Source organism: Pieris rapae, chromosome 24 (genome assembly GCF_905147795.1).
Source record: "Pieris rapae chromosome 24, ilPieRapa1.1, whole genome shotgun sequence".
In the NCBI taxonomy this organism is placed as follows: domain Eukaryota; kingdom Metazoa; phylum Arthropoda; class Insecta; order Lepidoptera; family Pieridae; genus Pieris; species Pieris rapae.
The window spans coordinates 767,983-794,119 of NC_059532.1; the positions used below are offsets into that span (position 1 = coordinate 767,983).

Here is a 26,137-nt window from a genome sequence, read left to right on the forward strand (position 1 = left end):
TAATCCGTGGCGCTACAACCTCTTTAGGTCTTGGCCTCAGATTTCTGAATCTATTACATGATCATTTTTAAATCTAATAGGCGAGTAGGTGATCAGCTTCCAGAGCCTGATACACTTCGTTTTTTTGGGTCTAAGGCATGTCGGTTTCCTCATGATTGGTGCACAGCCGGGGATCAAACCTACGACTTCAGGTATGAGAGTTGCACGCTGAAGCCACTAGGCCAACACTGCTTTTTTCAGTTTGGCAGAAATCCGTTTGCTAGAAATGGAGGTCAATTTTGTATGTCATGTTAAATATTATTGTACTTCACAGATCATAGGTAGGTATAAAATCTACAGTTTGTCAAAGTGTAATTCTAACACAGACTAGAGCGCACAAACAGTGCTCGTCAACGTCAAAATGACATTTCAATATTATATATCCATCGATATTTTTCAATGCAAAACCAAGTCCTGGGAATAATTAATATATATATATAAGATTATCAATTAATAGACATAAGGTTTGAAGGGTACGTAGGCATAGACATTAGTTATCTTTTACATAATGGGTTCCTAAAGTACACACAAGTCCACAGATAAAACTGATAGAAAGACAGATATTAAAAAGCGTATATTTGAATTACAAGTACAGTAACACAAACTTTTCTTGTCCGGTGGCTAACATTAGTACTACCTTGATGGTTGGAAATCTTCTCAAATCAAGGGCATAGAACGCAAGAGAAGAACTGGCAATAGAGTCGCATTTGGCGCTATTGATGTCAAAATCTTTTATTTATTCAGTTCACTATTCTCAGCTGTCTCTTTTCATCGCAGCGTAAACTCAATTTGTCAGAAAGAGATGAACATACTTTAGTTATATTGTCGATGAATGTATAGAAGTCCCTTCAAACCTTTATCTATAGATATGAAAATATAGACTATAAAATTACACTTTGGTAGTCTAGGCAAGTATTTGAACATGTTTTTTCTCCCGCGGTTCCTTTAGTACGTAGGACGAAGTTCGTCTGAGGGTAGATGTTGAATCTGAAAAGCAAGAAACTAAGACGTAATTTATTATAACATACATTTAATTATTCAAATCATTTATTCATGTAGTTAACTTAATGTTCACGTTAAAAAGAGAAATATACATTAAATGCTTTTAATTTTACTATATATGGAATATACTATCAATGGAAACAGTTGAATATATAAAAAATCTGTGTATTATTTTAACTTTACAATTATTAACATAATTTTTAATTTATCCAACATTTCGCGCGCTTCACAGCGTGCGTGGTCACGGTGACTGAAGACAAAAGGTGTTAAATGTCAAAAAAGTATCACAGCTATAGAATATGTTGTATTATCTGTATTTGGAACCAACTTAAAGATGAAGGGTTTCTGCAGAAATTGCTGTGTCCTCCATTTTCGCGGATTGTTTGTATTGAGATTTTAATTTGGATATTATAAATTAAACAAATACTTATTTTGCATAACATAATATTATGACAGTCGACAAGTTTAGATTGAATATATTTTAAAAAAATATTATTTTTATTGCATGCTTGTATTCAAGTTGATAAGCGAAATACGTCAATTGAATTTATGATTTAAAATTATTTAAACACCGCTTAGTTACTTAAATTTAAAGGACCTGGATGACCGAGCTTAGCTCGGTTTTTTTTTATAAATCGTGTTTTTTGGAAATTTTATTTAAGTACGAATTACATACTAATAAAATTATGAAATATGAATATAATAATCGAATAAATATAATTATATTCATATTTAAATTTTTATTTGACTGACATCTTTAAACGAGCAATTCTATGTTTAAGTTGATAAAACACAAATAAAATGACATTTTCTAGAAATGATTCCTAGCTAAATCGATTTATCGCCCCCGAAACCCTCTGATTTTCGAATTTCATGAAAATCGTTGGAGCCGATTCCGAGATTCCAATTATATATATATATATATACAAGAATTGCTCGTTTAAAGATATAAGATATATAAGATAACGTTTAAGTACCCTCTCAAATATCGGTTTATAGTAGAAGATAATTAAAATACAGTTTAAAACGTTGAAAGGCGGGGGAGCTAATGTATATGAAGTACCAGGCTAGCATAAACTTACTGCAGTAAGCAGGCGGTCGCACGCAGCGCGGCAGGGAGTGCGAGGGGCGGCGGGGGGAGGAGGGTGCGGACGCCCCCCTCCGCGCCCCGCGCTACGACCAACGCAGTTCCTTCAGCTCCACGGTGCTTGACGCGTCTGCCTGAAATATTTTTCACCATCTCACTGCGAGTACTACATGGTTCCTAGAGAATGGGAATACTTCAAAACTCAAAGTCAAATAATAAAAAATATATTATTTGAGTTTGAGTTTGAAATCTCAACTCAAACTCAAATCTTTATTGCATTCCTTAATATTTAACGTGACAATTTTTTTTTATAGAACAGGGGGAAAACGGGTAGGAGGCTCATCTGATGTTAAGTCATACCGCCGCCCATGGACACTCAATGCCAGAGGGCTCGTGAGTGCGTTGCCGGCATTTTAAGAATTGGTACGCTCTTTTCTTGAAGGACTCTAAGTCGAATTAATTATAATTGAGTTTTAATTTATTACAATAAGGACCTTGGTTAGGCACAGCAATTTTAGAGGACACCACCATAGTTAATAAGTACATTTCTAATCTTACAAGTTATTTACTTGCTTTGGCTTCACATTGCTAATAGTAGAATATACATTATTAATAAACTTAACCTCTATACAATAAATTAAAGTGTAAGCTCAAACTCAAAAATATCTTTATTCAGATAGGTAAACATGTACACTTATGAACGTCAAAAAAAACAAATTAAATTAATTGTAAATTTACGTTTACAACCAGTTCGCAAGTCAAGGGCGTAGAGTGGGCAAGAAGAACTGGCAAGAAAGTTTCCGCCACTCTTTTCAGTCCTACACCCTGTAAGAGTGTCATGCCAAAGAACTATTTTCTTTTTTGTGTTTTTTTTCATTCCTTGAACTCTTTTATCCCGGAAAAGAGAACACAGCAAAATGTTCAGAATGTAGGAAGTTATTGATGGAGATAAAATAAAGGAAAATCGTGTTAAAAAAATCGTATTAAGGCGAAACGAATTTTTGAAGCTAGTACCCAAATATATCTAAAAACTTTTACAGTTATCTGTGGCTGAACGAAACCAAACCTCATATCTAGAAGGTGCAGGTGGAACATGAGTAGCTGGTGAACATCTGGAACATCCAGGCTTCAATACAGTCCGCGAGGACCCACCTCGCATCGCTGTACGCAACTCCTGAAAACATGATGAATACCAGTTTTTTTTTTTCAATTTTGTTTTCCCCGGGAATCAAAGTCGTAAACCACTATTACGACTGTTGTAATATTTTTACATTTTAGCTGTATAGTTTTTAGACTTTTTCAAAACTTTTGAAGTTATACTTCTTTTGGCGCCATGGAGAAAAATGATGAGAGTGAATTTTTACGATGCGCGCACACCGACACCTGAATTCTACATCGTAAAGTTCGTTCTAGAGGGCATGGAAATCGATAACTATGTTCAAGTTGTATATCCTAGTATTTTAATATTTAGAACACGTGTTTCGTAACAGTACAATTAAACAGTGTGAATAAATAAATATTTTGGTGTTTTTAAATCAAATTTATATACGACAGTGATAGTATTTACTAATTATTTATTTATTTAATATTTTTTTGAATAATTTTAATATTTATCGTTAATGAATTTTAGTTATTTTTTTATATACGCCAAAGAAGTATAACTTCTAACGCGTATACATAAGTACACACACTCTTTTTTATATAAAACGATCTGTATTATACGGAAATTATTTTGTGTACAATGTTAGTAATTATCGTTTACCAAATATTACTCTCCTGAATTAGATCGCAGTAACCTTAGGAGTTATATATTTGATATTATAAGGGTCTGTTTCACAATGTATGGATAAAGTACCAAATAGCTATGCAACACATAAATTATTCGAAAGATAAAAGTTTCAAATAAGATACTTGGCATTTCATATTTATTATTCAATAGCGCTATCTGACAGTCGTGAAACGCAAAAATACTGTTTATCCTACCAATACAAAAAAATAAAAAGAAACACAATTACACCAGTCACGATTGATCAGGATAGGATATAAACAAATAGAGTAGTTATGAAATGAATGAATATATATATATATATAATACATAATCTTTATTCAAAGGCTAGTCGACATCACAGGAGAACGAAGAGCTGGCAGCTACCTCGCACACAGAATTAGTCTAGCTATTCAAAGAGGGAACGCTGCCAGTATCTTCGGAACCTTGCCTAAATAGAATTCCTTTTAATAATATTTTTTAATAATTAAATTTTAAGGTTAGTAATTAGGTATATTTTTATGTATTATAGACACATAATACCTGAACTATTTTAAATATATATTAAATTTCGTATACCTGCCCCATCTCGCTGCACAATGATTGCCGTCCCTGAGACGCGGTCTTTCTTGTGTTCCAGCAAAACTCTAATATCGCGACAACTATAGCTAGCACCAGCCCACAGAGCAGGGTCACGAAGACTCCACCTGTTAAAAAAAATGCGTGAGTGCAAAGTACACTTGTCAGAAGTGAAAGTTCTTTGTAAATTAATTATTACTTATTAGGTAAAAGCCCCAATAGATAATCATGCACCAGTATATAATCACTCCATGTATTTATATAGAGCGTACCAATTGTTAATAATAATATAAAATCTGCGTTTACAAGACGTTGTGCGACAGAATTGCCATCTAAAGTTCTAATATGTACTAAACGAATACATCAACCAATAGCGTGTATTCTTCTCGATCAACCTTCTTCTCTCTCTCTCTCTCAATCTTTCTCACTCTTTCTCTCGCACAAGCAGTATCTTGCGTGATGCGACGTTCGCTCTATCTCACTCTCTCATAATCGGTCTCAATCGCTCTCTCAATTTTCTTCGATAAAAACGCTGCACACATTCGTGACGCTATTATATTATTGCGTTTCAGCCGTAAAAAAATTATCCTCATGCGCCTAAAGTAGTTTCACTTCAAAAATCTTTATTAAAAACAAAATTGACTAATTATTGCAACTAAAAATATTTCAACCAGTAACGCCACAACCTTTTTATGTTTTTTTATAGAACAGGGGGCAAACGGGCAGGAGGCTCTCCTGATGTTAAGTGATACCGCCGCCCATGGAAACTCTCAATGCCAGAGGCTCGCGAGTGCGTTGCCGGCTTTTTAAGAATTGGTACGCTCTTTTCTTGGATGTTTTTATAATTCTCCTATTACCCAATTGCTTGTACCCTGATACCCTAGGCTGTTTGATGGTGAGGTGAGGTCTGATGATGACCCCAGGTCCCTCAGAATGTCACTCCCCTCACATTTTGACACTTATTCTATATACCTTCATGATTTTTGACTTATTATTTTCCCTACTACTGATATGGATACAACTTTTCTTCTTTGCCAATGGCGTCAGATGCCTTACCAATATTCTGTACTCCAAGAGGGCTGGCCTTGCTGTCTTTTCCGTCTCTGTTGCAGACGTCACCCGTATTCTTCCACCACTTGTCATATAATATTTGTATCACCCCTTTCTCTTGAAGTTCCAGAATGGCTAAAGAGATCTTATCTCTCCAAGGGCTGCCTTTCCAGGTGGCTATTCCGTAACCCTAGACACCAAATATTTATATAATGAGAATAATTTAACCACATCTGACAGACAATATAGAAGGATTGACCAAGTATTAACGTAAGCAGATTTCTTGTAAATTTCCCCCACCCTTCCTCTTGTCAGCAAAAGTAAGTTTTTTTTCAAGCATAGAAAATGTGAGGGTATGAATATGAAAGCCCCCCCCAACCTCTTTGCAGATTTCTTGCAATTTATCCCCACCCCCTTTCTCTTGTCAGCAAAAGTAAGCTTTTCAAGCATAGACGATGTGTGGGTATGAATATGAAAAATTGTAGTTTCCTGAAAACGAGAAGAAAAGAAAAGAAGATACATTTTTCAAGCCGTCTTCATAAAAATACGGAAATAATGTGATTCTCACCTTCGAGTCCAAGAGTCCGCCAATTTGGGTCAAATTGCAGTCCCTCTGGACCCTGTGGTCCAACATGGTGGACTCCATTAGAAAAGCATAGTTACCCCCTAAAACCCGCCTTACCCCCTCTTCATAAGACGACACCAACGCGGGAGGAGTGGCAGATGACATGTGCTGCCACATACGTTGGTAGATGTCTATATTCGAGTCCTGGAAATAGAAACATAACTTGTTCCAAAAACAAGTCTCGCAACGCGTTCTTCTACTGTTTAATCAGATACTGGTGTGAGTGGGAATGTGTGATTATGTGTGTGTGTGTGGTCTTAAAAGCCCATTCAACTTTTTTAATCGTTTAAATATATCTACTGAATATACGAGGTTTGTAGGCTAACATTAGTTGAGTTACATATTTATATTTTAGTTGATAATTAGAAGTATAAACCAAATGTAAACAATCCATGTAACAACAACAATCAATGTATAAAAACCTTGTACTGACCAGTGAGGTATGTGGGAATGTGTGCGTGAGTATGTGTATGCGTGTTGTAGAATAAAGCCACGGGTTATATATAATGGATATTTACTACTTTATCTTTATTAATGAATGAATAATTGACATGAAATTGAATCTGAATTATCATAATTTGTGATTTTAATGTATTGTACTAACATAGCTATTAAGTAAATTGTTACTAACAAATAATTATGGAACCTTGTTTTCTGATAATAAATGAATATATATATATATATATATATATAATATACAAAGAACACTATAACTAAAACTATGTACTACTACTTACCTTGTTGAGGTGTGTGTAGAAATGTGTAAGTGTGTGTGTCTATGCGTGTTGTTTTAAAAGTTAATTCGCAATAATAAGAACCACGGGTTATACATGCAACGAACATTAAAACTTAAACCATGTTCTAATAATTACCCTGTTAAGGTGTGTGTGGGAATGTGTGGGTGTGTATGTCTGTGCGTATTGTCTTAAAAGTTAATTCGTAAAAATAAAACCCACCCACTTCATATATACATACAACGAACTCTATAACTAAAACCATGTAATCATTTGCTCATAATAATTTAACTTTTCACAGACTACTACGCGAATTAATTTTGACAATACACTTACTCGAAAGAACGTCATCGTCGACCCGCCATTCAGAGTGCCGTACTGCACGCTGTTCTGTGCAGCCAAATCTGCCGCGCTTTGTATGGGCAATACGGTTCGTTCCACGGTGAGGAAGGCAGCCAAATTGGCAGTGTATGAAGACAAGATTATCAGCGTGAAGAACCACCAAATACCACCAACTATACGGGTCGAGGTTGCCTGGAATATGAGAGAATTTGAATTTTTGAAGTTAGACTTCTTTGGGCGCATGAGAGTAATTTATTATGGATGCAACGTCACGAATAAGTGCAGCGTTTTTGTCCAAGAAAAGGGAGAGAGAGATTGAGACCGATTGAGAGAGAGTGAGTAAGGGAGTCATTTAGTAGTTAAATAGTAGAATTTTAGATGGCAATTCTGTCGCATAAAGTCTAGTGCAGTATATGCAGATTTTTTATTTATTTACTATCATTAGCACGTACATAGTGTGTGAACAGTGTGAATATAGATATACAAATACATGGAGTATCATATGCTGGTACATGATCATCTATTGGAGCATAGTAATAAGTCACCTGATGTTAAGTAATACTGCCGCCCATGGACAGTCGCCAGTGCCAGAAGGCGAATAAAAATTGGTACGCTCTCTTCTTGGTCAAAACAACAGGATCTAACAAAATGCAAATCAAAATAACCAATGATTTTGGCCTAATCACTACAAACCAAGACTTACTTTTGGATTCAGCCCCGAACCCTGCCTCAGAAATGTTCCTGTGATGAACCAAATGGAGTTGCAGACGCTGAACTGATTCGTCAGCATTTTGGTTTCGTGGCCACATACGTGTGTGCTACTCGACCTGAATTAAAAAAGCGCCTTTGATTTAAGGGGCATATTCCTACCATACCCCCTTTGGGTGGTATGGTAGGTCGCACCCTACTGATACAGGGAGGTACGGGGGCAGTCTATATAGCCCTTGGTGGGGCTGCTTCGCGCGAGGAGGCATTGTCTCGCTGCGCGCAGCCGATGAGAAACTCTTGCAAATCAATCATTTTTTTAATAGAACGTGTCAAAGGCAGGAGGTCCACCTCATGTTAAGTGATACCACCACCCCTGTATGCACAACGCGAGATGGCTCGCGAGTACGTTGCCGGCCTTTTAAGAATTGGGATGGTCTTGAAGGGCCTTTAGTTGATAGTGGTGGTGCGCGGCAAAATAAATTACAATTGCACGAATATCTGTACAGTATAACGCGTTTTCCTATAACACGATTTACGTCCCTCTTATAACGCGGAGAACTTTAGTTATCTCTGTAGTGTGGAATTTATAATTCAAGAAAAACTGTCAAGGTACACTTGTCTACATAAAAAAAGACAGCAAATCCTCATTTGATATAATAGACACTGCACAGACTATATCCGTATACTCTTTAAAGTTGACAGATATCTATTATAATTAATAGTGTAGATTTACTTTCATGCTTTTGTGAAATAAATGTTTCTTTGAAATATATTACTTACCATTCGTAAGGCGAGAATCGGGCCATCACAAACAACGTGAAGGATACTAATATATAGGCCGCCAGCACATACAACCATATCTCAATTGCAAGTGGGTTTAAAAAGCTAAAGAGCCGCGTCGGCTGCGATGATGGTACCTGGAGTAAATTGAATAATGTCATTTTTAAATAAACAAAAACTGTTGTATTGTAAAGACGGTTTACGAACGATAGTTCAACGTGACATCATGTCAAAACATTGCTAAAATATGAGTGCATACTGCATAAGTACTTTTTAAATAAAATTGAATCATCAATATCTTGTATGGATACAAAGAATCAGTCCTTTATCTAGGACCCATAGGCTAATCGAGTGCAAGAGATATAGATGAGGTGCAAACGAGCATAACGGGACAATGAGCGCATCGGGACAATGAATGTAACGGGACAATGAGCGCAACGGGACAATGATATAATCCCCTTTAAAAACATTGCCTACCGAATGCTGTCCGTGACTTCTGACATCTTTAGCGATAGTTTAACGTGAAATTTAGTGCATACTTTTTTGAAAAAATTGAATCATCAATATTTTGTATGGATATAAAGGAGTGAATCCTCGGACGCATAGGACAATAGAGTACAAGAGATATAGTCGCGGCGCAAACGTACAACGAGCGCAACAGGACAATAAATGTAACGGGACAATTACACATTCCCCATTAGAGACATTGTCAGCCGAATGCTGTCTGAGACTTCTGACATCTTTATCTACGCATAGTGAGTTCACAGGAATTTTATACCTTATGTTTTCATTTTTCGACTTTATCGCTTAGTATTGTAATAGTGTATGTATTTTTGTAGAGAAATGTTGGTCAAGCGGGTTCAGCGTACGACTCTCATCTCTGAGGTCGTAAGTTCGATCCCCGGCTGTGCACCAATAGACTTTATATTATGTGCGCATGTTACATTCGCTCGAACGGTGAAGGAAAAGGCTTGCCTTAGACCCAACAATTCGATGGCGTGTGTGCGCAGGTTGATCACCTTCTTACTTATGACAAATGATCATTATACAGATATCTGAGGCCCAGGCCTAAAAAAAATTTAGCGTTACTGATTCTTTTGTTTGTATTTTGTAAATAAAGCAAATGTTTGGTGCTGGTGTTTTATACATTTTAATTGCGTATTGTGCTAACCTTCAGAACAAAAAATTTGACCCAAAGTCTGATCCTACTATTAGAAGTATGACATCAAAATTATAACTTAAAAAGATTCGCAACGTAGTTTTACCAAACGGATTTTTATACAATTTACCGGTTTTACAGCGTAATCTACCGGTTTTCCTGTTCACCATAGATAGACTCCTCTTCCTCTATTTTTTTTACAGTTTTATATCTGAAATATAAGGTTTATTGTTGATGAAGTTTTCTGACCTTGAATAAAATTCCTATTCCCAAGTTCATGAAAGGCTTTGTGAAGTCAATAACAACTTCCCTGGCGTAGGATATCGTCATGGAAGCCACGGCGATGTCTGCTTTCTGAAAAGATACCATTAAAATCTCGCGAGTGCGTCGCCGGCCTTTAAGAACTTGTACATAGAATAAAGGGCAACAGAAAGTCTGATCTGATGTTAAATGATACCGACCATAGATACTTAATACCAGAGACCGCGCGTGTGCGTTGCCGGCCTTTTAAGAATTGGTACGCTTTTTTCCTCAAGGACCCTACGTCGAAGTGGTTCGGAAATACTTCCGGGGCTGCCTTCAAAACTGCCTTAAGAAACACTCAGTTATGGAGCGACGGACGTCTATTATGAAGTGAAGAACTCACCCTATCAATCAGTTCCCTGACGATGCCATTCCATTGCCCCGTTTCCGGGTCCCACGCACCATACATGTTATCCGGGACGAGTCTTAACCGGTAATCGAAGCCGGCTCTTGCTGCTACCCGGGCGAGAAGGTCTATACAAAACCCCTCGAACCTGGCGTTGCCTTGCAGGTTCCAGCCTTCTTTCACCATCACGTATGGCTTCTCCTGAAAACAAGCCTGGAATGTCTCTGAACCCTTGATGCATTAGAATGGGGAGCGTACTAAACGTATGTCTGCAGAAGCTGGTACGGTGAAAGTTCAGTGTCATAAAGGTGGGACAGGATTAGAGTGACGTCAGGCAAGCCTGGTAGAAGATGCACTGGACTTTCTCTCATTAAAGCGGTCTTAAAAATGAAGTCTTCCTTCACCGTACAGGCAGCCTGAGCCGTGGTCCAAGACTCGTAGGAGACTCAGACCAACAAGGAGATTCCATTAAAAAAATTCTACACCACTGGGGCCTTGAGACCAGTCAGTTGGAGGCCGATCACCATCCTTCCTCTAGAAGAGAATATTACATTGATATTCGATAGGAAAAAAACTATTTCCTCTTGATACCTTCCCAAAGTCAGCCATTCTTTTTGTATGGTCACGCTTAGACCAATTCATGAAACTTCAGGATATAATTTTTCAGGGCGTAAAGAAACGGGCCGGAAGATCTGATGTTAAGTGATATCCTAAAAAGAATCTTGAAGACCCTTTGAAAGACCCTAAGTCGGAAAAACAAAAATAGGCAGCTACAGAACAGCTCTGCGGTGGGTGCAAGTGCAACTTCATGTTCTGTCTCGTCTTATAGCAGGATTCCCTTACCTCAACTGTGACCACTGTAAGCGTAACATTCGGTGGTGGATCCCGTCTGTACGCCGCTGGATCTGTGACTTCCAGCCCTTCGTCTGGACTCCAGGTGCCAGACATGACCGTTCCTCCATCTTCTCCTCCCACCAGCCTCATTAGCTGAAGGTTGAAGGTGGTACGGACGCCATTTGTGAACTCTATGGGACCTGTGAGGCCGTGTGCTTGGACCTACAAAGGTTTTGATTAAGTAGAAGACTCGGTAAACTTTGTATTTACAAATGTCAAAACTTAAAACAACATTTTAAAAACAGACACAAAGATCAGATCTTCTAGCTATGAAACACAAATTTCTGTGTCAAAACGATAAACGATATTTTGTTGGGCATCCATTACCTTTTTTACCCGGTTTTGTTTCTTGGTCCTAGAGTTATATTATTATTATTATTATTAATAAATTCATTGAAGACATCGTTTTTTTATTTATTTATTAACTTGCACCGACTGCAAGTTAATAAATAAATAAATAAATAAAAATAGTTTTATTTTTATAAAATGTACGTTTAATAGTCAAGAATTAGAGAAGATAGCTTGCAACATACATTGTAGATATAGCATTATATTTCAACTCTAATAAATAAACTTGATATAGCGCCATCTGTTTTAATACCTGAAACTGTACTTCACACACACACACACACACACATACCTTATGAATATTCTGTAGAAGCGTCGTGCCATGCGCCAGAGGCACCTCCGTATCACATGATACGTTGGTCTTCTGTTCATCCTTGGTCGACGCCAGCGCCAATGCCAGCACTTGCACCGCGTCGTATAGAAGTGCTGGATCAGTCTAGAATATAGGCAAGATACTGGTACCAAGATCTAGCTTTCACAGTCATATAACGTAATCTGGCTGGTGTGAAGGGCCTTTACAGCCTGAGCCGTTGCAGGGTCAATCGACTGCAAGACAAGAAGGAAGCTCACTGGAGTCAGTAAAGCATCCACGCCTTCCAGGGTAGATGGTTTCTTATAGCTGACTATGCTTAAGTATTTTAATTTATCATCAGCCAATGGTCTGACATGGTCCTTAGAGACTTCATACATAGATGGCTTACTCAGAACAGATGAATGAGGCAAAGGATTCGAATTGGTTCGGAACCGCACATGGACACTCAATGCCAGAATGCTAGCAAGTGAGATAAGGAATCGATATGCTCTTGAAAGACCTAGGCCGAAATGGTTCAGAAATACTTTAGATCCAGTCTCGTAGCAGGTTTGGTACAGACCTTTTAGCTGGATCTCGCTGTGGGGCCGGACAGCTCAGCTGTTTTGGAATAGCTCGGCTGGGATGGGTTTTCTCGCGACTAGTGCAAGGACTTCTTCAAGACTCGGACCACGGTTTGGGCGTTGTCAACCGACTGAGGACAGCTCACTGGAGTGAGTGAAGTGAAGGAAGTAATTATATGCAAACCTTAATATATCCACCAGAGAGTATCGACGCTCCAATTGGATGGAACTTCTCCATCACTTGCAACGCGTCCTTCACTTTATCAGAGTCTCGGTTCACGAGACGCCACCCGCTCATGTTCACGCGATTGTAATAAAAGTCTTCCAGATCGAATAGTTCCATATCCTGAAAATTTAGATGCAATTAAAATAATTCGTGATCTCCTCCAGGTTCTTCTTCTTCTTCTTAGCTGTGAGGAGAGAAAAATTAAATAAGGTGAGTCAGTTAAAGGAACTAGGCCTGACAGATAATTCCCTGTGCAAACGCAGTTTCGGTGCAGAGGAATCAGACACCCACGTAGTCCTGGAATGTGTGGGTATTTCCCAACGAGTAGAAACCATCGCACTTAGAGCACTTAAACTTCTGAGTTTCTGGAGACTTTTTTATAGAACAGGGACAAACTTTACCAAGGACCAAATGGGCGTCTAATTACGGATATTAGGTCCACACTGAACTTCATCTAAATGTCATCAAAATCTGTCCACCCGTTTAGGAGTTTCATAACAAACACATGCACAGAAGACTTACATATACAGCTGTTTGTGTATCGATAAAAACCTAGATACCGACTGATTTTTGAATCCTAACCATCCAGGACGCCACCCAAACGCATACAAAATTCATTCAAATCGATCCAGCCGTTTAAGAGGAGTTCAGTTACACACGTACAGTAGAATTATATATATAAAGATATATACTTACAAAAGATGTAAAAATATAGTGATAATTTTCGTTGTTCATTTGTAATTGGAGAATCTGTAAAGATGTTTTTTTTTAATTATCACACTGTTTGGAACTGTCATCGTAAACTTGAAAATACCGCGAGGTTGTAGCCATCAAATTACAAAAAAAGTAAAAACAAAATAAAAATAAAAAAGCCTTTTATTTCCAGTATTTAAAATTTACACTGCTTACAATTTATTTTAGTGTTAGTTCATGTAGTTTAATCTATGTTAGTATAATTTTTCTTTCCTTAACTTATTTTATGTGTACCTAAATTTCTATATATTTTTACTGGAACCCCGAGAAAGTTACTTTTTTAGTCCATCTATGATCAGTTAGCCGGGCATCAAATTACAAATCAATGTCAATTGTCAACTGTCAGAAGGCTGACTCTGATTGGTCGACCGTAGAACAAACAAATATGGTGGGGCGTTCAACCAATCAGGGTGCGAGTTGCGTTCCGTTTCACGGTTTTGACGCTTTCACTTCGATAGATTATAATCTAAGGATTAATAATACGTTGAATATTGGTATATATTAAAAACTAAGATTATATATTTTCACGTGTAACAAGAGTTTACAACATATGTATATTATTTAATAATGTAATAACATTTAATGTTTTTTTTTATATAGAACAGGGGGCAAACGGGCAGGAGGCTCACCTGATGTTAAGTGATACCGCCGCCCATGTACACTCTCAATGCCAGAGGGCTCGCGAGTGCGTTGCCGGCCTTTTAAGAATTGGTAAGCTCTTTTCTTCGAAATATTTCTGTCGAATTAAAAACGAACTTTAAACATTATCCTCATTACAGAAAGCTCTGTGAAGGAACCGAGTCGAATTGTTTTTAAAAAACACTCCATGGTCTGGTTTAACCTGGTGCTGCTGCAGGTATTAATGCTACTCCAAATGGGAGAAAATGATTAATTGTAATTTATTATTACAGTTATATTATACTTACAGCTCTAGCCAACTGTCGCAAATGCTTTGGATCTGTATCGACAATGATCCGGGAGATACCCTGCGCCTTCAGCTGCGAAAGCGCACGCCTGTACTCGTGTGACGTACACCGCATCGCGTACATGTCCCTACCGTCGTTCGCCATTCGCAGCACGTTCAGTTCACCTGCATTATATTAAAAAATTAAACCTCGGTCTGCACCTCTGATTCCTGTATGTGTTTCATGATTTGTCAATCTAATACAGACCGGGAGAGTGACACAAAATATTGGGTCATTAATGCCAGTATGGCGGTTCTTCTTTCATTATGCAATGAAAAGAATCGGTTGACTTTAGTCGGCACATAGCTGAACGTGACGTCATAAGAAAATAAGGAATGGTTGCATTTTTCAAAAGAAAATTTCAATTTTATTCGTTTGATAGATATATTGTATGGATAGAGGAGGTAAATGGATTGTGCCTCTTTGTCGTTCGTTCCAATCTCTGGATTGCACTTCAAGCATTAAATGGAACGCCTCAGAGCGAGGTAACGCCGTATACGTCATGTTTTTTCTTGCGTGCAGCCGGCTCTATCGAATTATAAGACGTTGTCACGATTCCTCGAATGCACCGCATTTACGAATTCAAGTTCGACCATTCACCACAAGTAGCACTTGTTCACAAGCATGACGCATGGCCAGCCATCGGCCCTATGTACACATAATATCGCTATACATACCAAATCCATAGTCTTCATAAATTATTCCCATCCTTGTCCAATTCAAATAAGCTGAGAGGTCTGTAAATGCTACATCCAGGAGTTCCCTGGAGGGATATAGGTTCAATGTGAATGATGCTGTGCTGTTAGACGCTGAAATTTTAAAGTTTTTGTTGTCTATATTTATTTCCAACACACAAAATATGGAGTCATCGATAAAATCAATTCACAATTACTTTATTCATAGAGATAATCATGTACACTTATGAACATTAACAGAAAAGTTACTGATTCTAAATTTACATTTATTGCCAGTTCGCAAGTCAAGGGCGTAGACCAAGCAAGAAGAACTGGCAAGAAACTCTCCGCCAAGCTTTGTAATCGCCGTTTGACGTCATACAAATTGTTTGAATTAGGATCATATAAATAATCGTCAAATTTATAGAAAGCTTTATTGATTAATTTATGAAGACATATTTTTTTTAATGTACCAAAAACTCTTGGTAATTTTATTTTATTGTATGTTTGTCTTATCTTGTATATGTTTTTAATTGTATTTTTTAAATTTCTATTTTTAGCAAAACTTATGTTTACATATATTGTCGTACATTTTAAATAGAAGATGAATGAATAAATTATTAAATAAAATTCAGTGATAATTCTCTAATTTCGCTTGGGAGTTTGTTTCCATATAGGGAGTGTAGCTTAGATTAGTTCTATTACGAGTATTATACTGGTGAAATTAATTTGTTTTAAATTGCTTATATTATTCTGTACGAGGCTTCAAGAATATATTGACCAGACAGTTTACTTCATTTGCATGGACACTCTTTTTTAGAGGCATACCTCTCCTCTCTCTTTCTGAGTCTGAGAAAAGTCAAAGTCAAGAAGGAAGAAAAACAGACCAGTAAGCAAATTTTACTTACGTGTGTAATAACTAGGATCTATTGTGAAATGTGGAGTGTGAAGAGAGTTGCTCATCGCTGACAGAGTAGAACCAAGCAGAGGTCCCGCGTTGCTGAATATTGCAACCGCACCCGATTTTATCTGGATACAGGCTGAAAGATTGAATAAACCACATCAGTTATAAAACCCCACGAACCGCTGACTTCAGATTTCAACCGTCACATTGCAAGTGCGTTACCGGCCTTTGATCAATTGGTACACTCTTTTCTTGAAGGACCCTAAGTCGAATTGGTTCAGAAATACTCACTGCCCATGGACAGTCTAAGTAGCAGAGGGTTCGTGAGTGCGTTGCCGGCCTTTTAAATTGGTACAGTTTTTTCTTAAAGGACCCTAAGCTGAATTGGATTTGAAATACCTATCACCCATGAATCACGATAGCAGAAGGCTCGAATGTACGTTGCCGGCCTTTTAAGAATTGGTACGCTCTTTTCTTAAAGGACCCTAAGTTGAATTGGATTAGAAATACCCACCACCCATGAATCACATTGCCAGAAGTCTCGCAAGTGCGTTGCCGGTCTTTTAAATTGGTCTTTGGCAGTAATACTAGGCAGCAGATGAGGGAAGCCTCCAATCTAAGTGACAGCACCAAGGAACAGTTTCGCTAATTTCTTAGGCCGATTGCAAATACTCGCAGAAAGTGTGTGTATGTACTTATATACACGAGTTAGAAGTTGAACTTCTTTGGAGTACAAAGATAAGAATCTTTTCAAATACTTTTTTCTACATTTGTAGAAAATCGAGACTAGCAATAGACAAAAGGTATTCAATACATTGAAAGTTTTATTTTTACGCATTTCTAGTTAAATAAAGTTTATTCAAATCACAAAAAATTTTGACTATAGCTAACTTCAGGGTATCGGTTTTTTGTGACGATGTGCTTACAAAAATTACTCTTAATTTTTCCCTAATACGCTTAAACTATAGCTTCATAAAACGACTGATTGAATACTTTCTGGAAAAAGTTACGTCATTATTTAAACGCCGATTAAAAATTAAAACTTGTTTCAACTCTTAAAAGTAGAGTACTTAGAAGGCGTTTTATATTAAAGAGTTGAGCGCTCTTGTTTGCATTCTATGAAACCGGAACCACCTACTTCACGTGAAAGCCTACCGGAAGTGGGAATTCAAAATAAGAAAGCTCTGCACAAATTGTATGACTTTACTTTTAATATAATTTCGCATATTTTTTTTGTGTTAATTTATTTTTCAATATCTTCATTGATGCAACAATAAAAGAAATCAACTCAATAATAGGTAGAGCTTTTGACTCATGAAAATGTAATTAAAAGAAAGCTTCTCATTACTTGTGCATAACTCGCATTAACATATGGATCTTAAACTTTTCCCACTAATCACACACAAAGCTATATGTCAAAGATCGATGGAACGATGTGGAAATAGAAGAGACCTAATAGAGAAAAAGCTTTAAGAAAAACAACTAAGATATCAGATGTTAGAGAAATACTAAAGTGGGAAAAGGAACACAGAAGAAGAGCAAAACACAACTTATCTGATGCCTAAGGTACTGCAACTGATAAAACAATTTAGAAGGTACTTGGTAAATGGCAGAGACTGCCACAGTGCCTTTGCACTATGGCAATCGCAAATCCTACCATTTCTCTTTAGAAATGGTAGGATTTGCGACCTGGCCGCAGACGGACTTTCTGGTTAAAAAACTTGAGACAGTGGTTTGGTCAAAGCACCAAGATGTTCAGAAGCGCGGCATCCATAAATAAAATAGCCATTATGATAGCCAAGCTTAGCAAGGAGAGAGCACTATAAGAAGGGTTTGCAGGAGCCTTTGCCAAACACACACGAAAATTTATAAATATAGAAAAATATGTTTAAATGTAAAACTGTGTTAATTAAAAGCGTAACGTGGGTAACACTGAAAATGTTTAGAACTGGCCAGTTAGAAACATTGAAACAAATAAAAACTCTTTTCTAAATTTCAATTTGAGAACTCTTTGGTAACATTCGATTGTCATTTGTTTTTATGAATCGGGGGCACTGGCAATTCTTAAATTTTTTCTTACAACTGGAAATGAAACAAACGCGAGAAAATTTTCGGTCAATGATTTATTATGACTTTCGTCGTGGGCTTACTCAACAACAAAGCTATGATAGGGTGTGATTAGCATTCCACAATGAAGCCCCATCTCGTGTCACTATTTACAATTGGTTTAACGAGTTTAAGCAGTGGATTCCATCGAATCCGACGATTACTTCGAAAAACAATAAAAATGTGCCAAGTTCCTCATATCAACTGTTTAAAGCACTAAGACTTGTTAAAGTATAATGGAGCTTAAAAGGAATATTAAGAAATAATATTTAACTAGTGTATTTAATATTTTTTAAAGATTTTTTCGTTATTTTTTTAATCTTCTTGCCACGCGTTCGTGGAAAAATCCACTGAAGTATTTCCAAACCAATTTGACTTGGGTCCTTCAAAGATCGTACCAATTCTTGCACTTGCAAGGACCCTGGAATTGTGAGTGTCCACGTGCGGCGTTATCAGGTTTTTTTTTTATAGAAACTCAAACCTCGGATTGGGCTCAAGAAAAAACCTCAACCTTTTTTGTGGGTAGAGTCTTGCTACCTCTTTAGCTATTCGGATGTTGACCTTAAATTATAATATATATAATGTGTGTATGTTTGAAATAAATAAATAAATAAATAAACTGGTGAGCGTGCGCATCTCAACCCTGCTGCGTTCGACATCTTACTGCACCAATGACTTTCATTTCTACGTAACACTCGAATGCAAACTGGCTCACCTGAGCCTCCTGCCCGTTTGCCCCCTGTTCTATTAAGAAAAAGAGGGGGGGGGGGGATGAGTTACAGTAAATCTCCTTACGTAATATTTAAACAGTCCCCAATCCAACTTTACCTTTTTTATACGCCCTGAAAGTGTCTCTCGGAGTGATGTATTGTATGTCGTACACCAAAGTTGATTCTGGTAATATACTCCTTTCTTTATTAACTCGGTAGATCGCGTACTTGAATGCTAGCTCTGTGCTTCCACCTCGTGCTTCTTCTGCAAAAATTGCTCCTGTAACAAGATACTGTGGGTTAGAACTCTTAGGTGGGTGTAGATAACGAAAACAATAAAGGAATCCTTCTAAACTACTTAACCGAGTTTAATAAAATTTGTACACCACGTGAAGTTTGATCTCATTTACAAGATAGGATATATATATCTTCTTATATATAAAATTCTTGTGTCACGGGGTTAGTAACCGAACTCCTCCGAAACGGCTCGACCGATTCTCATGAAATTTTGTGTGCGTATTGGGTAGGTCTGAGAATCGAACAACATCTATTTTTCATCCCCCTAAATGTTAAGGGTGGTCCACCCCTAAATTTTTTTATTTATATTTTAGACAAAATTTTTCGTTATTTTTTTACGATACACCATACACAGTTTGATCTAACTTAAAAGAGAATAGCTTACACCTCAATTTCAACCCGCAATATTATTTTATTGCAAATATCTGTTTATTATTTTATACAATTCTAACAGATGGCGCTGTGTTAAAAGTACCAACGTTTCACATAAGTTCTCCTACCGTTTCGCTTGATTAATTTACTACTATGTCATATAATAAAAACCTTAGCCACAGCAACGCTTGGCCGAGTCTGCTAGTGATGAAGTGTGTACGGAATTGTAGTAGAAGACGATAAAGAAGATTACGTCAAAAATAAGGTGTGATCATAAATGCTCGTTTTACTCACCAATCTTAATAACAGGCGACAGACCAGCAACCACATTGACCATCACCAGAATCGAACCCAGACAGCTCCACATGATGTCTCCTCATCACAGCATCCAAGTATTTGGCCTGCACCTTAAAAAACCCAAAAATATCATGGCGATAAAGTTTTTAATTTAAGTTGGGGCATGGTTCCGAGGAACTCTTCAGAACCTGTGACAAAATTTCATCATCAGACATCAAGACCTTGACGTCTGGCATTCCACAGACACAACTGAGCTGAAGACCTGCCCCGTAGGATGGACAGAGCTACAATTCCAGGTATTTGAACCATTACGACTCACTTCAAGAGAAGACTAAAGGGCCAGCAACGCACTTGCAACAGGTGTCGATGGGTGGTAAACAGTTATTTTAGGTAAACCGCCTGTTCAAAAAAGGCTTTGACAAAAACACATACATACACACGAAATTATTACAATCAAGTATACAGTATTTACAATTCTCTTTACCTACATTGTAACAATACAAATAACTTAATATATCAATTATAAGTTATCGTCTATGTATTGGGCAGGCTACTGCTAATTAATTAGCTACATTTGTTTTAAATATTGTAGAATTGTTTCATGATTTCCTTTTTTTAAAAAGAGTACCGAGAGTTTTTTTACGCCGGCTTTTTCTCTCGGCCAACACCCTCTGTCTTGTTTGCTGATGAGTAGGGATGCCAACAGGCTCGAATTTAATGACGTGGAATAAGTGATGCCATGATGATCTTATGTTCCAAAATAAACGTATTTTAATTATTAATTATTTTATTCTTGAACTGTGTAATATCAGGACTTGTGTTGAAAACATAACAATTAAGATTATTAGACTGCGATTTACTTTTTAGATGTTCAAAATTATTATTTTTTGAGTATTTATTGTTAAATACGTATTTGTAGACTTATTATCATTGATAATAATTATTGTATCCACTTCTCTTGGTAATACAAATAAGAATTATTTAATAATGTTTATAGACGATTCATGACAGAAGAAACAAAGGAAGACAAATAGAGCGATGGTCTGACGGGATCGAGAGGATAGCTGGAAGAAACTGGATGATGCCACAAAATAAATTAGGGTGCAAAAAGTTGGATGAGGCCTTCTCCCAGACAGGGACCGCATCTTAGTTAAAATTGTATTCATATCTATTTTATTTATGTAAATAGGATGTGGAAGGATAACGGCTTATTATTATTATATTATTTAGGTATCTAAAATCTAATCAAGCTACCTAATAAAAATAGTAAATATTACATATGTAGTAGCAAATATTATATAGTATAATATTAATAATAGTAAATAAAATAGTTATAGGTAAATAATATAGAAAATTAATAAGAATAAGTAGGTATTAAGACCAATTAGTTAAGCGTTTAAATGGTATTGTCAAACAAGTATAATAATACTAGTAAATAGCTACATAATATAGGACATAAACAAATAAGTAGGTATTAATATTAATTTTAAATAGTTTAAAGATAGTTAATGTAAAAATTATATGTAAAATTAATTTGTAGGAAATAAAAGGCTTTTTTATTTTCATTTTATTGATTTATTTATTATTATTATAGACGATTCAATTGGTTTAATCTTAAAGATCGAAGGGCATTTTTCTTTCCAAACTGCAAAGCCAGTGTTAAAGTAGGCGTTTACTTTTCCTAGTCGTCAAAATTTCAATGACACTCAACGTCAGTGGTCTCACGCGAGATCGTAGATAAACACATGCCCTCTTCAAATCTGCGTCAGCAAATTCTTAGTGGTTTGACTACGATTTGAAATTATATATTACTAGCGACCCGCCCCGGCTTCGCACGGGTGCAATGCTGATACTAAATACACTACAGAAAATCTGTGAACGTTGTATATAAAAATGTGGGTTATCCATAAGAGATAGACATATACCATCAACTCGTAGGGTTCTTCCTGCGTTTGCAATGTAAGCGGAAAAAATGTAATTATTTACGACATCACATTAGAAACCTCAAAAATAACAGTACTTCTCCACTATTTAATGGATGTTATTATACATATAAACCTTCCTCTTGAATCACTCTATCTATTAAAAGAAACCGCATCAAAATCCGTTGCGTAGTTTCAAAGATTTAAGCATACAAAGGGACATAGGGACAGAGAAAGCGACTTTATTTTATACTATGTAGTGATCAATAATAATACGAACTTGGAGAAACTGATCGTGGTTGGTAACACAGAAGGCAAAAGATCACGTGGGTGTTATACTTGGGAAAAGGGATATTCTTGTTTACTAAAATCCCAGAGGCTTTTTTATATCTGCCTTTTAATAAATTTAAGAAATGTATTAAAGAAAAGCTGTGTAAAAATGCGTACTATAAAGTTAGCGATTATCTAGTTCATAAAAACCTGGGACTAGTACTGGGCTATTTTTAATGAATTTTCTATTTTTCTTTAAAAATAAGTGCTGTTTGACCATTTGCTATTATAAAAGAGTACCGAGAGTTTCTTACGTCGGCTTTTTCTCTCAGCCTACACCCTCTGTCTTCTTTGCCGATGAGTGATTCCTGGATGATCTTACGTTCCATAAAGCATATTTTTATTTTATTTTATTCATAGCTTTCCTCTCACTTTGAAATAAATTTTCCTTTAGTTTTTATATTAATTTTTCTCTGTGTTTATGTTTACCTTTAGTATTACCTAAGAAGATTTACTGAAATTTATTGCCCCCTCTCCTTCCAATTTTCAGTAAGCAAAGCTCTCAGAAATAAAAGTAGGTACATATTATTTTTTTAAAAAACGTCAGTAATTACTGTTGACGTTATCACCAAGTAAGAAAATAAAAGACTTCCCCACTCCCCAATAGTTCTTATGTAATACTTAAACGGTCTCTTAACAGCAAGAATATTTGAAGGAACCGTGAAGGAAAAGAAAGCGTCAAATAAAGTGATGAAAAGACGATCTCCCGGATGGATGGAGAACAGCTCGAAGGAGGCGAGTGTAAACAAGGAGATTCCAATGTCAGAAGACAGCCTGGCCAACTGGTGTGCTATACGGAAAACCTCAGCGATGACTTTGGTAAATGAAAAGTTTTTTATTCAGTTCTCTTTATGTCCAAACTCCTGTGGCCTACATATGTCGTAAACGTATAATAGAAACAGCAACCCGACATGAACACTTTTAACCTACATTCATGCATAATACTTTGTAATTTTCACAGCTGATGCATTGTGCTTTGAGAAAGTTTTGCTTTAATCTCGCTTGTTTAGCCACACAACATTTATAATATTATAATAAGTCATTGTTTTTAAGCTGAATCAATAAATTCCGTAACGAAAATAAAACCTAACACACGATGACGTAATATAGGTGCAGACAATACGCGTTAGAGCGGGACAGAACGCATACTGCGTGGTCACATCTCTCTGAAAAGATCGGTGGCAAAAGCGCGGCCGGTGAACCCGGTACGCGTTAGCGTGTTAGTCGGAGTCCGGTAGTGATAGAGTGGTTGATTGAATTAATATCAAAAAAATCAAACTGCATAAATAAATAATGCTTTCTTTAAAGAATAAGTATCGCAAAACCGCGAGAAAATGCTGCCAGCGTTAAAGGTACACTGACAGGGACCAAGCTTTTTAATGTGATTTAATCTAATATATAAAATTCTTGTGTCACGGGGTTAGTAACCGAACTCTTCCGAAACGGCTCGACCGATTCTCATGAAGTTTTGTGTGCGTATTGGGTAGGTCTGAGAATCGAACAACATCTATTTTTCATCCTAAATGTTAAGGGTGGTCCACCCCAAATTTTTTTTATTTATTTTTTAGACAAAATTTTTCGTTTTTATTTTTTTACGATACACCATACAAAAATACATGCAACCCTAAATTTTCACCCTTCTACAATCATCCCTTATGTTTTTTTTGTTAATTATAAACATTAATTTTTTGGCACAAAAACATGGCAAAACAACGTTTGCCGGGTCAGCTAGTTATTTTATAAAAAATTTTAGTTACTTATATTATTTCTATGTAGGTTAGATATTTGTAAATACTGTATACTGTTCATCTAAATACATTTTTTTTTAATTTCACGATGAGATATAAATCAAGACTAAAAAATATATGGAATTTCATACAGCCTATACGCTCACATACGAATTAGCTTGTTGAGGTGTGTAAAGGTATGTGCAGTGTGTGTGATCTCCAAAGAAAAGAAAAGTCCTAAGTTAAGTACTCATATAGATCCACAATAGTTGTTCGCATATTTATGTGATACGCATGTACAATTAATTCCATAGGTATCGCGACTACGTCGCCGGCCTTCTCAATATTTCCAACGCTCTTTACGCTCGATTTGATTCAGAAAATACCTATGTTATGTAGAAGTAGATTCATAGATATCGCGAATACGTCGCCGGAATTCTAAAAAATTGGAACGCTCTCTTTTTTTGACTTGGTTCGGAAAATGTCTGTGATACCCATGTGCAATTAATTCCATATGTAAGGCGAATACGTCGCCGGCCTTCTAAAAATTGGAACGCTTCTTTCTTAACTTGCTTCATAATATTTATGTGATATTTGTACAATTAATTCATATCAAAGTGCAGGGTTGGCCTAGTGGCTTCAGCGTGCGACTCTCATACCTGAGATCGTAGGATCGATCCCCGACTATGTACCAATGGCCTTTCTTTCTATGTGCACATTTAACATTTGCTCGAACGGTGAAGGAAAACATCGTGAGGAAACCGACATGTCTTAGACCCAAAAAGTCGACGACGTCTGTCAGGCACTGGAGGCTGATCACCTACTTGCCTATTAGATTTAAAAATGATCATGAAACAGATTCAGAAATCTGAGGCCAAGACCTAAAGAGCTTGTAGCGCCACTGATGTATTTATTTATGTACAATTAATTCCATAGGTATCGCGACTATTTTCCCAGCTTTATACAAAATTCTTGCTTCGGAAAATTTGCTTTAGTATATAATTCTCACATCGGTTCAAAATGTATGTCAATACTATGTTACAGTTGACACAAATATCTCAGGGCTTCACTTTAACCTATATTTTAAACTAAAAACCATCTTTACTTGGCTCATATCTTTTTATTTATTAATAGTTTTCATAAAAGATATTGCAAATAAATCTTCAATTCTTAAAAGGCCTGTAACGCACTCGCGAGCCCTCTGGCATTGAGAGTCCATGGGCGGCGGCACAACATCAGGTTAACCTCCTGCCCGTTTGCCCCCTGTTCTATAAAAAAAAATACGGACTAGAAATTTAATCTTTATACAATGTCAAAGCAAGACTGAAAGACATGTGAAACAACATTACTTTAAATTGTACTGCCTTATTAAAGTTACAAGGATGTTATAATGAAGACATTGTCACAGTTAAATAGAAAAAACCTCTGACAGCGATAACAGTAAGGCAGCGCCGATCACAAATTACAAATCCAATTATCAATATCCACTAATTAAACATCAATATCGATGGCGCGTTTTGTAATTTTCAAAAAAACTAACCTCAAATGTCAAACTCACCATCAAAAAATTCCTCGTTTCTTGCAAAGAATCACGAATTTCATGTCACCAGTGTATACATTCTTACAATCTCCATAATAATGAATTTGTTATTATTCACACAAAACACATTTGGAACTAGAATCACGTCTCAAACACTCATTCTCATTGTAATAATCGATAGATTGTTAATTCTGTATGAAAAATGCGATGATTTTTGCATATAATCTCTACGTTAAATACACGGGCGTATCGTATGCGGAAACGGGATATACTGAATACTGATTATTTCATAGCAATACATAGCTATGATTATGTAAAATAACATAAATTTGTTAAAACAAAGAAAAATGATCCTTATAATAACTCATAGTGAGTTAATATTGCGATCATCACGACAGGGTGGTAAAATTGCACCCTCAACTCCATAGGGTGTTGGTAAGTAGGGATGTGCTTAATGTAACGCTGTTTGCAATTCTATTGTCTTTTTCTATTGTCTACGTTTAATCGATTCCGATAGTATTTCTGTAGCAATTTAAATACACGTTTTCTTATTGATACCAAATCACTTTTTGTTTAGATTGATAATAAAAATTAGAGGCACACAAACAATTGATTACTTAAGATGTCATGTGGAAGACGGTGTAATGATTAAGAGGGGCGGAAAGTTCAACCATGATACG

The 26,137-nt window shown here is 36.5% G+C and overlaps 1 protein-coding gene across 2 annotated transcripts; it reads right to left on the minus strand.

Annotated features, from left to right (window-relative positions):
- Positions 1-208: 208 nt before the first annotated feature.
- On the minus strand, positions 209-25,739 carry LOC111001555 (glutamate receptor ionotropic, kainate 2). 2 transcript variants are annotated; one of them, XM_045633785.1, is made up of 22 exons: positions 25,476-25,739; positions 19,936-20,048; positions 19,091-19,252; positions 16,161-16,292; positions 15,256-15,387; positions 14,540-14,703; positions 13,557-13,610; positions 12,819-12,980; positions 12,054-12,197; positions 11,363-11,575; positions 10,517-10,720; positions 10,120-10,224; positions 8,712-8,848; positions 7,927-8,050; positions 7,218-7,415; positions 6,091-6,291; positions 5,529-5,712; positions 4,473-4,600; positions 3,195-3,302; positions 2,124-2,262; positions 933-1,026; positions 209-259 (listed from the first exon to the last, which is right to left on the minus strand). In XM_045633785.1, exons 2-20 carry the CDS (start codon positions 20,006-20,008, stop codon positions 2,215-2,217), a joined length of 2,673 nt encoding a protein of 890 aa, XP_045489741.1. In that variant the 5' UTR covers positions 20,009-20,048; positions 25,476-25,739; the 3' UTR covers positions 209-259; positions 933-1,026; positions 2,124-2,214. The 2 variants fall into 2 exon arrangements, with proteins under 2 accessions (XP_045489741.1, XP_045489740.1); XM_045633784.1 differs by having other exon boundaries at positions 209-1,026.
- Positions 25,740-26,137: the final 398 nt, after the last annotated feature.

Excerpts from the sequence above, each read along its gene's own strand:
- LOC111001555 (XM_045633785.1), bottom strand. The coding sequence starts at position 20,008 with ATGTGGAGCTGTCTGGGTTCGATTCTGGTGATGGTCAATGTGGTTGCT. Across the intron at positions 12,198-12,818 it reads TCTCTGGTGGATATATTAAG|ACTGATCCAGCACTTCTATA; the intron begins GTTTGCATATAA and ends CCTATATTCTAG. Across the intron at positions 8,849-10,119 it reads GAATAGGAATTTTATTCAAG|GTACCATCATCGCAGCCGAC; the intron begins GTCAGAAAACTT and ends AATTTACTCCAG.